Source organism: Cyrtonyx montezumae, unplaced genomic scaffold (genome assembly GCF_038088225.1).
Source record: "Cyrtonyx montezumae isolate F1298 unplaced genomic scaffold, pur_monq_1.0 scaffold_2, whole genome shotgun sequence".
Taxonomy (NCBI): Eukaryota; Metazoa; Chordata; class Aves; order Galliformes; family Odontophoridae; genus Cyrtonyx; species Cyrtonyx montezumae.
The window spans coordinates 38,281,411-38,296,321 of NW_027071936.1; the positions used below are offsets into that span (position 1 = coordinate 38,281,411).

Consider the following 14,911-nt stretch of genomic DNA (forward strand, 5'->3'; position numbering starts at 1 on the left):
TTCATGGTCTACAAAGGGCCACAAGCATGACAACAAATTTCTGAGCAATCACTGCAGATTAAGCAACACTGATCTCTGAACTCACATTACTCACTAGCCCATCAGGCAAGCTAGAAAGTGCCAAAAAGTCATACTGCCTACCATATTTTATTGCTTTGGAAAATGAGCCCGTGTAGCTAGCAGTTGTGCTCTATTTGTGCTCACCTGAAGTTTCTGTAAGGTTTTCTGGAAGAAAGCTCGATTGATTTTGGTAGGCTCTGACAGTAACAGATTGACCTCCAAGGCCTCCCACAAGGTTTCCAAACTGGACACCCTAAGCTGCCAGTAGCTGGGGCATTTCTAGGACATCTAATTCAATCTGCAGACAAAAATGTGGGATTTAAATGTGCGATAAAGGCAGGTAATCCTGAACATTCAGTACTCATCCATCAAATAACTGCAAAAATGAGAAAAGTTAAGGGAGTCGAGGGGGAAATAGCATCTGCAGCAAAAAATACAAGGCCTAGAAAAATAAATGTAGTGGCTTTTTATAAGAACAGTCACTCTGGGACTCACAAGATATGTTGCACATTTGTGTGCACACGTGCAAATACTGAGAAAAAGACTTGCTCACCTCACATCATTTACCTTCCTAACAGTCGGACACTGTCAGTGCACATCCAGCAGACTGGAGCTCAGAGAAAAGCACAAGACAGAAGGCCAATACAGTACAACTGCAGAAATTCAAGTAGAGGAATGGAAGTTGTCTTCAGAATCCCACAGCAGCAACAGCAGTACTCAAGATCAGTGGCAATAAGGAATGTTTCTGTAATACAGACTTTTTTTCTTCAAAGCAAAGTGCTGGGTCACAACCAAGGCTCTTGAGTGAAGGATTCATTTCCTGAACCAGACTTCCCTGATTTCTCCCCACACCATTTCATCAGTGCAGCATCATAGGTGCTGTCTGCCCTGCTGCTGTCAGGCAAAATGGTGTGTCCCTTTGTGGGAAACAAACACCGGTAACTCCTCAAGATGAGGAGTGACTAAGAAAAACATAACACTGTGGTGAGGTGGAACCAACTTTATTAAGGACAGTGAATTATAATTGCTTGCAAAGGCTTGAAAAAAAAATACTCTGAGTCATGGCTGGCCTTTAACAGCAGATACCATAGGATATGGAGGCTGCCTGATTCAGAGACAGTCAGTGGGAGTTAACCAGAAGAGAATGAGGTAATACTGAACGACAGAAGGACCACAGGACTCTCTGTAGCATCTGTGGATCATCAGTGTTCCCAACACCAGTATTTGGAGGGGGAAAAAACACAGTCAACTAAAGCACAGAAAGGCAAAATGTGCAAGGATACATATAATCACATGATTAAGAGCCACGGGACCAGAAAAGACCTTAATAGGCCACCAGAGCAGCCTCCTATCCATCCCCCACAGCAGGGACACTTTGAAAACAATGCATTAATCTCTCCATGTACGCCTTTGAAAAACCATCTCTTGCAAAAACGTGTTACACACCTTTTTATCTCTGTTTTACCAATGCAGGTGCAAAGAGCTTTCAGGGCTGATTCTGCAGGTACTGAAAAGGGTCACAGAAGAAGCTTAATTTGTACAAAGTGCAATGAAAAAGCTACCCAAGTCACTGTCAGGTCTGTTAAGTCATTATTATTTTTGAAGAGAAACGAAGTTTAAGGTGGATGGAATCTGATCTAATTCTTCTTCCACTATTTGAGCTTGATTCCAAATCGTGCTCCTTTGTCTATTGCAAGAATACATGTCTTGGCTGATCCTAATACACATTTCTATTTTAGAACTTTTATTCCATTGCTTCAAGAAAATTTTTTGTTGCATTTTAAGCAACGAAGGGAGACATATCTTCATAGCACAGATTTGTCCACTAGAAGTAAGCATTTACTCTGGTAAAAGCTGTTTTCTCCAAGTTCCAAAGGAAAGGGATGTGATCTTCCCATAATCACATGCATTTACCAATAAATAAGTTTGGATTAGATTGTATTAAAACATATGCACAGATTTAAAGCACTGGAGTGTCACAGATTCTTACTCCACAGCTCATGCAAGTGAAAAGAATTGAAGTAAAAAAAATAAAAGAGAAAGTCCAAAGCCTCAGATAGGAACAGATCAAGAAATTATCTTAAAAGAAGTCTTGTACAAGTATATCAAAGCACAAATATTAGTGAGATCCCTAAATATATTAGGTTACACTAAATTCCAGAGTAACAAAAGATTTAGCCATATCAGATACATATGCTTTGATTATTTTTTTAAGTTAATATATAATTCATTCTTTGAATAATAATATTCACTTGGACCCAACATCCACACTGCTTTCATACATTTATAGTTATATCCCATTCTTTCCTTAAGAGACTGATGTCCTAAGGTATGGCAGCAACCAAAGGCTCTATGCTTGCTTGTCAAATATAAAACTCCTTTCCCTTCATACAAGGGTGGAGAAAGGAAGGAAGATGTTGATAAAATCAGGTAGTTTTCCCTGTGAGCTTGCTGATTTCAACTTCAAAGTACTAAAGGGAGACAGCTGGAAGCTTGTGTAAAAATAATAATAATTAAAAACAAATAACAAAAAAACCTAACTTTCCCTTGTTTTAAAAACAGTTTCATTTACTGTACAATAGATGCATAGAAAGTTGCTTCCTGCTTGATGAGTTTAGGCCTGTAGCTACGTTTATCTGTGAAAATAAGAAGAATGCTCCTTTACAGAATAGTGAAGTGAGTGACCATCTCAGGAATATTTGGCAGCTACTAAGAGCTCATGACATGAAGAATCAACAGTATATCCACAGATTACAACGATGCAACCCTGTCCCACTGAATACACCAATTTTAAAAAAAAGTGTCCACTTGTTACTCAGGATCAAGAATACAGTAGAGATTCACGGCTCAACAGCTTTCAAACTGGTGGTTTAAAGCAAAAAATAATAATAATACTAATTGTCAGTGAGCAGCAGATTTTAAAGAGCCCACTCCTCTCTTCCCCACCCCAAAGAAATACGAGTTCACTGCAATAACAGGAACTTAAACTTGAGACTGTGTGGGAGAGAAGGCTTCCCTGTCACCCATGTCCATACAGCTTGGTGTCGGAGTGACACACTGGAGGTTTCAGAGGGTTTCGGTTGTCCAGTGTCTTGTTGTGGTTACTTCAGCAGTTTTACCAGGTGGCTCTGACAGCCTCAATGTCACTAACCAAATTCTGGGCTAAGCAAATCCCAAATATCTGGAAGAGACAATAGTTCATTCATTTGGAGCATCAGACAACTCTTTTCAGACAGGTAAAGTCCTTTGGTTATACAAAACTTTGACAGGAAAACAAGCAAAAGAAAGTTGGAAATTAACAGTAAGCATCGGCAGAAGAAAGTATTGAAAAACTCATGTAACTCTCATGTTTTTAGTGTTGCTGGGTACCAGGAAATCAAATTTTCTATATTTACTTCACAAAAGCAACTGTAAAGGCATTCCACTGCTCACTTAAACCATCAGGAACTTAAGACCTATACAGGCTTAAAAATCTCCATCCAATCTTTATCTAACACAGAACACTGATTTTGACCTGCAAATAGCTGAAAAGGAAAATCTCTACTGACAAAAAGTAAATACCTCTTAACACACAGAAAAAAAGCCTCCAGCATTTAGCACACCTCACTGAAATCTAGACCTTCTGTTTCTAGGTGAAACTCGCATTGTATTTCTAATTCTCATATTCAGTCCCCACTCAGCACCTAAAAGTTTTATTTCTCTGCTGCTCTTCTGTGTAGCTCATTACAAAGAACATAACAATTACCTGCAGTAATGCTATCCCAATGAATATACCAGCAACTATGGTGAGATTGTCCTGCAACCATTTCTCAAATTGAGGGACACAGCCTTTAGTGTAGATAACAATCTGCTGATCAACTTCCTGTCAGGGAAAAGGAAGAAAACAGAGGTAATTACACTCAAATATCCCGCCAGTAAAATAACCTGTTTTTGCCAGAGGGATTCAGATCCTTAAGACACATTAGAAGAAGAGGAAAAAAAATGCTTACTGGTTTTTGCCTTGCATCATAGCCACACTGAGTATTAATAACATCTTCCTAGGAAAGAGAGACAAACAGAAAGCAAATGAATAAAAAGAAATACCTCCAAAGCATTCTGTCCCAGTTCCCCAGAGCTGGTCCTGTATGTAATAATACAATCATCCCAGTTTTGATCTTCATACTGTTTTTAAAAACATCCTTCTCTCTTCCATTCAGTGCTGTTAGTTATTAGCAACAAACAAAAACAGTGTGAAAAATACTTTAAGCCTTCAAAGGAGCTCAGTGGGAAAATTCAGCCCTCTACCTGGGTAAACCCCACATTCCATATGTAAGCATTTGGAAATCAAAGAAAAGGGATTAGGAAGCATCTGCTTGAAGGAAAAGACTTCCCGTTCAAAAGGTTTCATCTGTTCACAAAAACTACTGATAAAATTTTTCAGGGTTCAGTCAAGGGGAAGTGAGAATGAGGAGTTCCATTCGCAGAAGCTGCAAGTTCTTACAGGATGTCTGTAGAAATATATACAGTACCTAGCTCCTTTCCAAAACAATAGAGGAAAAAGAAATGGGTAGCGTTTACTAGCGTCCATCTTTTCTTATGGGATCTTGATACCAACGGGGAAGGAGTTTTCTTCCTACTGCCTCTGCTTCAGAAATTCTCAAGCACCTTTCACAGGCTCTGACAGATTTTCCTACTGAACAGGTGCTACGCAGTGGAAGCTAAAGCTGACTTTACTCTCCAGATACAGGTATTTCAGAGCAATAAAATGAAGCAACTACTTTGCTGCAACAACAGCAACATTTTAAGTTACTGGCTCATACAATAACAGTGAGCAGGAGTTGCTCAAGGAAGTCAGAAAATCAGCCAGTATTAGCTAGATGTACTGAACATCACAATTTATTCAAATTGTGGGAAGTTAGAAACACAGCCAGCAGAGAGAGATTTTAAGTAACAGCCTTACAGAAGAAGAAATCTCCTCCTATCAGCACGTAAGCTCCTCTAAGCATTTTTCCACTTTCAGGAAGTACATCAACAGGTACCAATCCTGTCACCTTAAAGTAAGGCTTTAGCCTAACGTGCTTTCCATTTTGTTATAATACTTTGTTAAAAGACAGAGTCATTTACAAGGAATATTCAAAGTAGTTTGAAGATGCATTCAACTGCAGAGGAACCAGAAGACAGCATGTGTAAATGAAGGGCAAAGAAGAACAACTCCAGAAGTGTCTAGAGGCCAAAGTAGCAACTGCTTTGAATTAGCAAGGCAGGAATCACCTGAGCTGCCTACTGGCAACTCATCTGATTTTAGTCAGTGCTATGGACTCAGATATTCAAGGAACTAGAAGTCACTTCACCTGAGCCATGGCTGAATTACCACATAATACAAGCACTCACAGGCTTCTACTTTTGAACTATATGAAAGTCAAATATATGCAGCATTACACAGGGGTTTGAAGGGTCCTCAAGAAATCATCAACTCCAACTCCCCTGCTAAAACAGGTACCCTCTAAAAGGGTTGACATAAGTAGGTTTCCAGGCAGGTCTTGAATATCTCCATAGAAAGAGACTCTACAACGTCTCTGGGTAATCTGTTCCAATGCTCTATTACTCTTTCCATAAAAATTTTCTACCACATGTTTGTACGTAACTTCCTCTGCTCAAGTTTTAGGACATTACTCCGTGCCCTATCAGGACTCACCACCAAGAAGAGCCTGATCTCATTCATTTGTCTCCTACCTCCCTTCACGTGTTTACAAATATTAATCAGATTCCCACTCAGTCATCTTATCCCCAGGCTAAACAGACCCACGTTATTCAGCCTTTCCTCACACAGGAAATGCTCCAGGTCCTTTATCATCTTTGCAGCTGTCCACTGGACTACCTCTAGGAGATCCCTGCCTTTTTTGAATGGGAGAGCCCATAACTGGACGCAGTATTCTAAATGTGGCCTCACCAGGGCAGAGTAGAGAGAGAGGATCACCTCTCTTAACCTGCTGACTATGCTCTTTTTAATGCACTCCAGGATAGCATTGGCCTTGGCCACAAGGGCACACTGCTGGCTCACGGCCAACTTGTTCACCAGAACATGGAGGTCCTTCTCTGCAGAGCTCTTCTCCAGCAGGTCATCCCCTAATCTGTACTGACACATGCAATTATTCCTCCTCAGGTGCAAGACTACACTTGTTCTTGTTAAACTTTATCAGGATCCTCCCTGCTCATCTCTCCAGTCTGTCCAGGTCTTGTTGAATAGCAACACAGACTTCTGGTGTGTCAGCCATTCCTCCCAACTTGGCATCATCAGCAAACCTGCCAAGGGTGCATTTTATCCCTATTATTAAGATGTTCAACAAAACTAAGCCCAGTACGAGGGTCATGAGAAACACCACTAGTGACAGGCCTCCAACTAGACATTGTGCTGCTGATCACAGCTCTCTGACTTCTGTCAGTCAGTCAGTTCTGAATCCACCTCACCATTCACTCATATGTCCCACACTTCCTATACTTACCTACAGTGTTTTGGAAGACTGTGTCAAACACCTTGCTGAAGTTGAGGTACACAACATCCATTGCTCTCCCTCACCTAACCAGCCAGTGATGACACCATAGAAGGCTAGCAGGTTGGTCAAGCATGATTTTTCCTTCGTGTATCCACACTGACTACTTCTAATAACCTTCTTCTTTCCAATTGCTTGGAGATGGAATCCAGAACAAGTTGTTCCATCATATTTCCAGGGACAGAGGTAAGGCTGACTGGCTTGTAGTTTCCTGGATCCTCCTTATAGCCCTTTTTGAAGACTGGAGTGACATTGGCTATCCTTCAGTCTTCAGGTATCTCTTATGTTCACCAAGATCTTTCAAAGATGACTGAGAAAGGTTCAGCAATCACCGCTGCCAGCTCCCTCAGCACACATGGATGCATGCCCTTGGGGCCTAAGGATCTGTGAGAGTTGATTTTGGCTAGATGGTCTATGACCAGATTCTCCTAGACCAACAGGAAGTTTTCCTTTCCTCAGACTCTCTCTCTCTTACCTACAGGGTCTGTGATTCCTGAGGGCTAGTCCTATTATTGAAGCTGAAGCTAAGTAGGAATTCAGAATATCTACCTTCTCAGTGTCCCCTGCTACCTGGGCATTGGCCTTATTTAGAATGGGACCCATATTTTCCCTAATCTTGCTTTTACTGTTGACATACTTACAAAACACATTTCTTGTTATCCTTTAACTCTTCTGCAAGAGGGCCTTAGCCTTCCTTGTTGCATCCCTACAGGACTTCACAACATTCCTATATTCTTCCCAGGTAGACAGGCCCTTTTCCCACATTTCATGGACCTTCTTCTTTCCTTTTAGTTTACCCATGAGTTCCTTACTCATTCACAAAAGCCTCTTGCCAACTTTTCTTGATTTCTTACTCTTAGGAATGCAACAGTCTTGAGTTTGGAAGTAGCGGTATTAGCCACGTAACAATCTCTATGCACACAACCCATCCTTATTCCAAGCTTTTCACTGTCACTGTACTGCTTCTCTATGCTCCTTCAAACGACTTCTGATCCTCTAAATCTGATCTCAGATGACTGCAGGACAAGCTAATTTTTAAAAGAAGAAAAAGAGTGCAAAGATCTCTGTGGCTGTCTCCAGACTGTAATGCTAACATACACTACTTCAGAACACAGGCTGTCACTTATTACTGCACAGAGCACAAACCAGGCCAATATGATTGCAGCCTCTGGATACTCCATTAAATAATAAGTGATACCTGCTTTAAAGTGTCTGGCCTTACAGTTGTTCTTTAAGGCAGCAAATGAAATATCCTGATGGTAATCAATTAAAAGCTCATATCCTTCAACTCATTATGGACTCCTGCTTTTTATACTCGCTAAAATTAACATGTACATTCAGCCAGGCTTATGCTTCTCTCATTCTAACAAAAAACAGCAAACATAAAAATCATACAGTGAAGACCTAAGTTAATTCAGGATTTTTTGCTGATGGAAGAGAAATTGGTAGTTTTGCTGTGCTTCAAGTTAAAGAAAAAAAAAAAGATGGCAGAAAAGTTAAGATCATGCATGACTTCCAGAAAAACCTTATACAATCATTTAAAATTGAACAGCAGACCCTTCCTACTCTCTTGACTGTGACTTACGGCAGGGTCTTTAGTGCAGCAAGAGAATGGCACACCACAGCGCTCTCTACTTGCATTGGAATCTGTGCAATTGAAGTAAATATTAAGGTTCCAGTCATCAGCTCCAAAAGCCCCGCAGCACTGCCACTAGAACACAGAAAGAAGAGCTTTACAACTTTCAGAATCAAATCTCAGCATTAAAATGTGCATAACTGCTGCCAGTATTCTTATTGCATTCCATAAAGAACCCAAGAGTCCCTCATTTAATTGGAGATATATTATTCATTTTTTTAAGACCACTCCAAACTTCTAAGGTATTATAACATTACCATGGGATTAATGTTCTGTTCACACCCTGCAGTGTTGTTCTTTGGAAAGAAAACTACAGAGCATATATTCTAAAATCTGGAGTTGCACAGTCCTAGAAGCTCAGGCCCCAGGGACAGTATAGTCAAGTGTGATACTCTGCCCAGTCTAATATACCATGAGTTCTTAACAAACCTGATCAGCACCAAGTGCTGCACTAGTATAGCTACTCCATTTGCCAGTTTGAAGGACTCTTTGCTAGGCTTTATACTAGTCAGTATGAATTCAGCATTTACCGCACATCACAGATTGCACAAGAAACCCCTAAATGAAGGAAAGCAGAACCCTTCAAAAATAATCCAAATTTTATACCTAGTCTCTGGTAAAAAAATGCTGAACCTGCGAAGAACAGACTGAACTTCAGTGGAGCACTGATGGTTTACAGCACTCCAGAATCTGGTCCAAGGAATCTATCTATGCCAACTAAAAAAAAAAAATCACACTAATAATAAATAAATAAATATAGCTAAGCACATTTTAAAGTGTTGGGAATGGTAATTCTTTCCCTCTGGGTGTAGATACAGTTCCAACTGCATTACCAGAAATATGTTGTCTTCAAGTCTCTTCTCTCCTAGCTGAAAAAGTAACTTTCTCTCCAAACTCACGCTGCCCCAACTTAACTGCCAAGAATGCTAATCCAGCTATCTACTGCCAAGTCTACTGCAAAACTGGATTGTAGCTTTATCAATGCATACATATACCCCACTGCTTTCAGACCTCTGGGCTTCTTCAAACAGGAACAAGTTTCAAATGAGTATAAGGATCCACATTCTATTACTCACTCAGTTATTCCCCCAAGGCACATAGGAGCAAACCAAATGCTTGGTTAAAATACAAAGTTATTGCCGAATATATACAAATAAAGAGACATTATGATTTCAACCTACACAATGCAGCTATAAGGGACCAAATTCAAAGTGCAGTTCATAAAACATAGTCCAGAAGACAGTACTGGAGCAAGAATGTACCAGTAAAATGGCTTGTGTGTGAAATCCAGTACAAGACTCCTTTACATACTGGCAAATTTGACTCTTGAACCTGCATAAGCACGCACATCTGATTTCACTCTTCCTTCCCCTTCAGGTTCTGCTGAAATGTCCTTTAAAGATTTTTTATAAGGACTTTTGGAATTGTCCACTTCATTAGGCTAAATGCAGTGAGCCTTCTTGAGACAAAACATGGCAGACACAACAAGCCCCCATCTCTCTGTCACTGCAGAGCAGTGTAGCATCTCTAATGTTGCTAAAACATCCAACATTCAATTCATAACTGAATACATTTCCATCAAGCTAAGAAAATTGTGGTTTGGGGGAGTGGTTTTTAACAGAAGTGATTGCTCTTAGAATAAGATCTTTAGAAAACAATCCCCCCTAAAGTATATTTATAGGCACATACAAATATGCTCCAATAATCTGAACACAAAACTCTTATGGTAACTAGTCAATTTGACACGCTTATCTTTAAAAGGCTTCATGAATAGATCACCCCAAGTCTCTATTTTAATTGTTTTGATGAATAATACAAGAAATAAGCCACTGTTCACAAGTACTGTGCATTTGCAGAAGTTCTGTGAATGCATTTTAGTACATTTTTGAAGAAACCAAACAGACAGGAAGTAATAAACAGAGAAGGTATTTCTTTAAAGCAAGCATTAAAAAATAAACATAGTCCTACTTACATATTCTTGTGTAAAGTCTATGAGATTTTGCAAATCAATGTCATCTCGGTATGCTCTGATGTTGTTGTTTATAAAGAAATACAGCTGGTCCTTGATCCAGTCTTTGAAAACAAATGCTAGAATACCAGCAGTGAGTTCCAAGAAGAAAATAATTCCAAGAAACACAGAAAACTATGACAAAAAACAACAACAACAAAACATTACAATTATTTTGCTGTCTTGCCAAAGATTTATTTTTCAAGGCTCACAGTTACATCTTGCCATAAAGCTTTGTCTGTTTCAGAGCAAAATCAAGCTTATTCATGTAGACAATACATTTTTAAAAATCTTTTTTTTTTTCATTAGAGCCGCAGTACAATACTCCTAATTTTATTCTAGCAAATAAAAATGGCAGTGAATTCAAACATTGGCATCTAGAGCTGGAAATTTCACTGGAATTTCTAAAGAAGCCCAAAATTGTTCACTCTAAATTTCAACAGAGATGGCCACCTGCCAGGCTCTCTGGAAACTCATGTTAAATTTCTGAGTAGGCATTCTCATTTTCAAAGACACTGAACAACAAATGGAACAAATTAAATGCTGTCTAAGTGACCTTCTCTTTAGGCATCTTGTCTCGTAAAACTTAGCCTAAGTGGGTAAAGCAAAAATTGCTAACAACAGAAATTAATTAATGACTAAGTCAGAGAGGAATGTCTATGGAATGACTCACATCCACATTAAAACCAAATGAGGCTATGATGATTAATGCAAATGCAATGGATGCCAAAGGCATTACTAACGATCCGCTGCTTTCCCTAAGCATCTCCACTGAATCTACAGTGTTTTAAAACACATAGGGTCCTCGTATGCTAGAACTCCATCCCTTCTGCAACTGCGCCTTTAAGTCTCATTTTAATATGCTCTCTGTTCAATGCATTTTTAATTCCTCCATCAGCTGCTGTATAGGAAACTATTTCTGGTACAGCAGATGGGTATGTTTTAGAGAAGATAAGAGAAAGAAAGAAGAGAGAAAAAAATTACAATATCTTTCCTTCTGTTTTTGGTTTTTGTTTTTCAAATAAAATTAAGTTCTAGCTTGCTCTCTTCTATCTCAAACCACTTTATAAATGGTTTAAGAACAATCAACTGCCTCCTCCCATAATACAATGTGTCAGTGGGAGTCAAATATGTGACCTGAAGGCTGACTTTTTACTGGAAAACTTTTTGTGCATATACTGGCAGTTAACGGTTATGAAGACAAATACTATCCTGGCTGTGCTCTACTCTGGAAGGTGGGACAGGAGAGGAAAATATCTTGAATTTATTCCAAATCTTAAATTTACACTGGGCAATGAGATCTTTTCACATTTGCTATAAAATACAGAGCCGAGCCTTATCAACAAGCAATGAATTCCTAGGAGTCCTCTCTCATTTGTAATATGAGGGAAACTTGCACAGCAAAAATCACATTTAGTAGCATATTATACATTCCTCCTAATTCAGGCAGCTGGTTATTGACTCTAAACTTAATTCAGATTCTTAGTGATAGGAAGGCAGGAGTTCCATGTTATGATTCTTCCGTCAATAGTTCTCAATATTAAAAAATAAAAAAAAATAAAAATTAAGCAGCAGAGATTAAGATCTATAAAGCATTAACAGTTAATCAAAAGAGATTCCCAGAACAGTCCTCTCACATCAGTAACACCTTCTGCTCCCCAAAATGCATTTTAAAATCTTTAAACAGTTAAGCAGGAATACCAAACACGACTTGTGTCACGTAACTACTGAATGCCACAGCTGTTACTTACAAATTTGAGAAGGAAGGTATTTTCTCGCAAAGCTCCAATGCATCCTGCAAATCCCAAAATGAACATAACCGCTCCTACCACTAGGAAGAGCCAAACTGGATCAAAGCCACCCAGGTCAGTGATGGAAGAGATGTTGGACAGCACTCCCTGGGAAAGAAACAATACCAAGAGATAACACACGTGGTTAAGCTTCATGTTGTAAACATTCAGCTTGCATTCTTCTTCTTAAAAAGGTAGATGTTTAAAGCAAACAGACGCTCTTCAGCACAGCAAGAAAACAGCAATTAATAAAATCTTCACATTAAACAGAGAGATAAAAAGAGTAATTATGTTCAATATTTCTGAATCGACAAATGTGAAGAACCGAAAAGCATTATCTTAGAATCTTACGCAAAAAAATTTACACATTTGAATAAAATCTAACTCGATTTTATTAACCATGGGGAAATGCATTTTAGGTATCATAGATGTTGCTCATGCAAGCACAAACTTAGCAATGCTGTGATAGAAAAAGCAGCCAATAGCAAAAAAAAACCTCTTAAGTTTAGCCTTTATGCTCAGTATTTACGACAACTGACAAGAATTATAAGTGAGCTCCTCAGTTAAATGCAGCATTTTACAGCAACAAATTTTATGTTATATTTTGGCAATTTAGACACTGAGCTGATTAAAACTTCAGTCACTTACATGCCAAAACCTCATTATGTACATACAATGTGACCACTGTCCAATCAGTTAAATGGAAAAAAACATTGAAATTGGTGTTATGTTTCTTAGTAGGACAGAAGGCCATTTAAAGGACACATCTCAGGAGATGCTATGCACCAACTTGGGTTAAATTTATCATATGGTAAACACAAGCAATATTTTAGATACGACAGTCAGCACTGCCCACTTATAATGCCATTAATACCTTAGATACAGAGCCTGAGTTGTGAAGCCAGAAGTCTTGAGGATGTATTTTATTGATCTGAACACTTTTTAATCAGTTTGGCTGATGTTGAACAGTGGGTCATGTCAAGGAGCAAATACAAAGTCTTCCTTATTCCAGTGAGTTTGTAGAGGAACAGTTACAATTTCACAAAGCCTTCTGGCAGCAAAAAAGCTGAAGCATCACTGTTTCTTCTTTTAACTCCCTGGTGTCATAGGTCAATACTAAGCACACTGCTGCAGTGGAGATTTCTTCACACATTCCTTCAAAGAAGCCTGAATGCAGACTGAGTGTTTAAGACTACTGCTTTCTTTATTAACTCCTGAATTAGCTATGGCTTGAAAAACAACAGTATAGATCTTCTCCTCTACAGCTTTTTATTTGCAAATTTATTCTCAAGTTTTCCATCCTTCTCCTTGTTCCTGCTCACATCCACTTTGATTCTTTTGCTCCCAGAACAGCAATCGTTTTGAACGATGTTATCATAGCATCACTTCCAAAAGTTCTAATGCTGTTAGAAGGCAACTCTTCATAACTGTAGCTTTGGATTCGTGATCTTGTTTTTTAATACATAATTTGAGCCACTCAAAGCATGTAAAAAGTCACGCACCCGGTATCTCTAATACAGCACATCAGTCTGCAATCGCTTCCATGATTTCCCCACACAAAACTGACACAAGAATAAATTGGAAATGAAGACAATCCTTACTACTTTTTATTTCTGAATGACAGCCCAGATAAAATAGGGGCCTGAATTTCTCCAGTGCACACAGCAAGGAGCGTTGGAAGAGGTTAGCATACCATAAGACAATAAAAAAAAGACAAAAAAACCACAACCTAACTCCAACTTAAAAACTATAAGCAAGACATAAGTTTAACATTCTCAGCCTAGATTTTCCTCCTATTAGAGAAGGAAACTTTACTATTGTCTGACATAGATGGAATAAACGTATTCAGTGCTTGCCTTCTACAATACATACAGTACTAGACACTGTCATTCATTATAAAGGCAAAAATAGATGTAACACATAATATAACACAATGCTGCTCAGACCCAGTATTACTGTCAAAGCAGACCACTTGGTGCGCCCCCTTTTCATGTAACCAGTGATGAGGTGGTACAAGTCAGACTGAATTGAACACAATAGCTAACATTTTAAACAATTTGTACAAAAGTTTTCCACCACTGTTTCTTGATTACATGAGCTGTAAATAAGAAATCTAAGATACAACTTTCTGGCTAAGAATAACAAACAGTAAGCAGCATAATTTAACACACAAACTTCTGAAGAAGGCATTGATCTGGACATACGCAAGACAGGAAAGACAAGCTCTGCCCAAAGGAAAAGGTCTGCTGTAATGACTTCCAACCAAGTCTGGAAGTTCCTTCTATGTTTTCCCCTATCTCATAACATGAGAACAAGTTATGCCTTAAGCAAAAACTACTCATTATTTCTTTTAACATTAGCTCTTTTTTTTTCATTAATTCACTATAGCAGAGCATAAAAACAGCCACTGGAAAAAGAACATAGCTTATTGCATTTATTTTACTTGGGAAAGAAATACATCCAGAAGGATGAATTGTCAATTAAGTCTTTCTTTATAAGACTCTTCAATCTTTCTTTTTCAAAGAAAAGAAAGAACAGTCTAATCAAGTCATTGCCATTATAAGCATTAACATTCAAATGAAAGGTGAAATCCAAGAGTAATTCAGCTAACAGCTGTAGACCCTGTTCTTTGAGAAGATATTTATACAAATAAGTGTTAGTAAGAAAAATACAGCTTTATACTGTCACACCTAATGTAGCAAATTGGTTGAATTCATATTCCTTTTCTGATCATGCCTTTTCCCACCTTACTTGATTCTAGCACTGGCACTTTCATGCCACTCTAGCATGTCACAAGCTGGCCAGTCACACAGCAAAGGTCACTCATCTAAGCAGAGTTCTCCTCCAGGCTCCGATTGCTCAGTACAGCTGTGATCTGACATGCACT

The 14,911-nt window shown here is 38.7% G+C and overlaps 1 protein-coding gene across 2 annotated transcripts in view; it reads right to left on the reverse strand.

Annotated features, from left to right (window-relative positions):
• Window positions 1-1,045: 1,045 nt before the first annotated feature.
• TSPAN5 (tetraspanin 5) overlaps window positions 1,046-14,911 on the reverse strand; it is a 78,880-nt gene continuing 65,014 nt past the window's right edge. For both annotated transcript variants that reach the window (XM_065736970.1, XM_065736968.1), the window contains 6 exons: window positions 11,986-12,132; window positions 10,199-10,369; window positions 8,176-8,301; window positions 4,050-4,097; window positions 3,806-3,922; window positions 1,046-3,241 (listed from right to left, as the gene is read on the reverse strand). In XM_065736970.1, coding sequence (XP_065593042.1) covers window positions 3,176-3,241; window positions 3,806-3,922; window positions 4,050-4,097; window positions 8,176-8,301; window positions 10,199-10,369; window positions 11,986-12,132 — 675 coding nt within the window. In that variant the 3' untranslated portion in view covers window positions 1,046-3,175. The remainder of the gene's footprint in view (window positions 3,242-3,805; window positions 3,923-4,049; window positions 4,098-8,175; window positions 8,302-10,198; window positions 10,370-11,985; window positions 12,133-14,911) is intronic.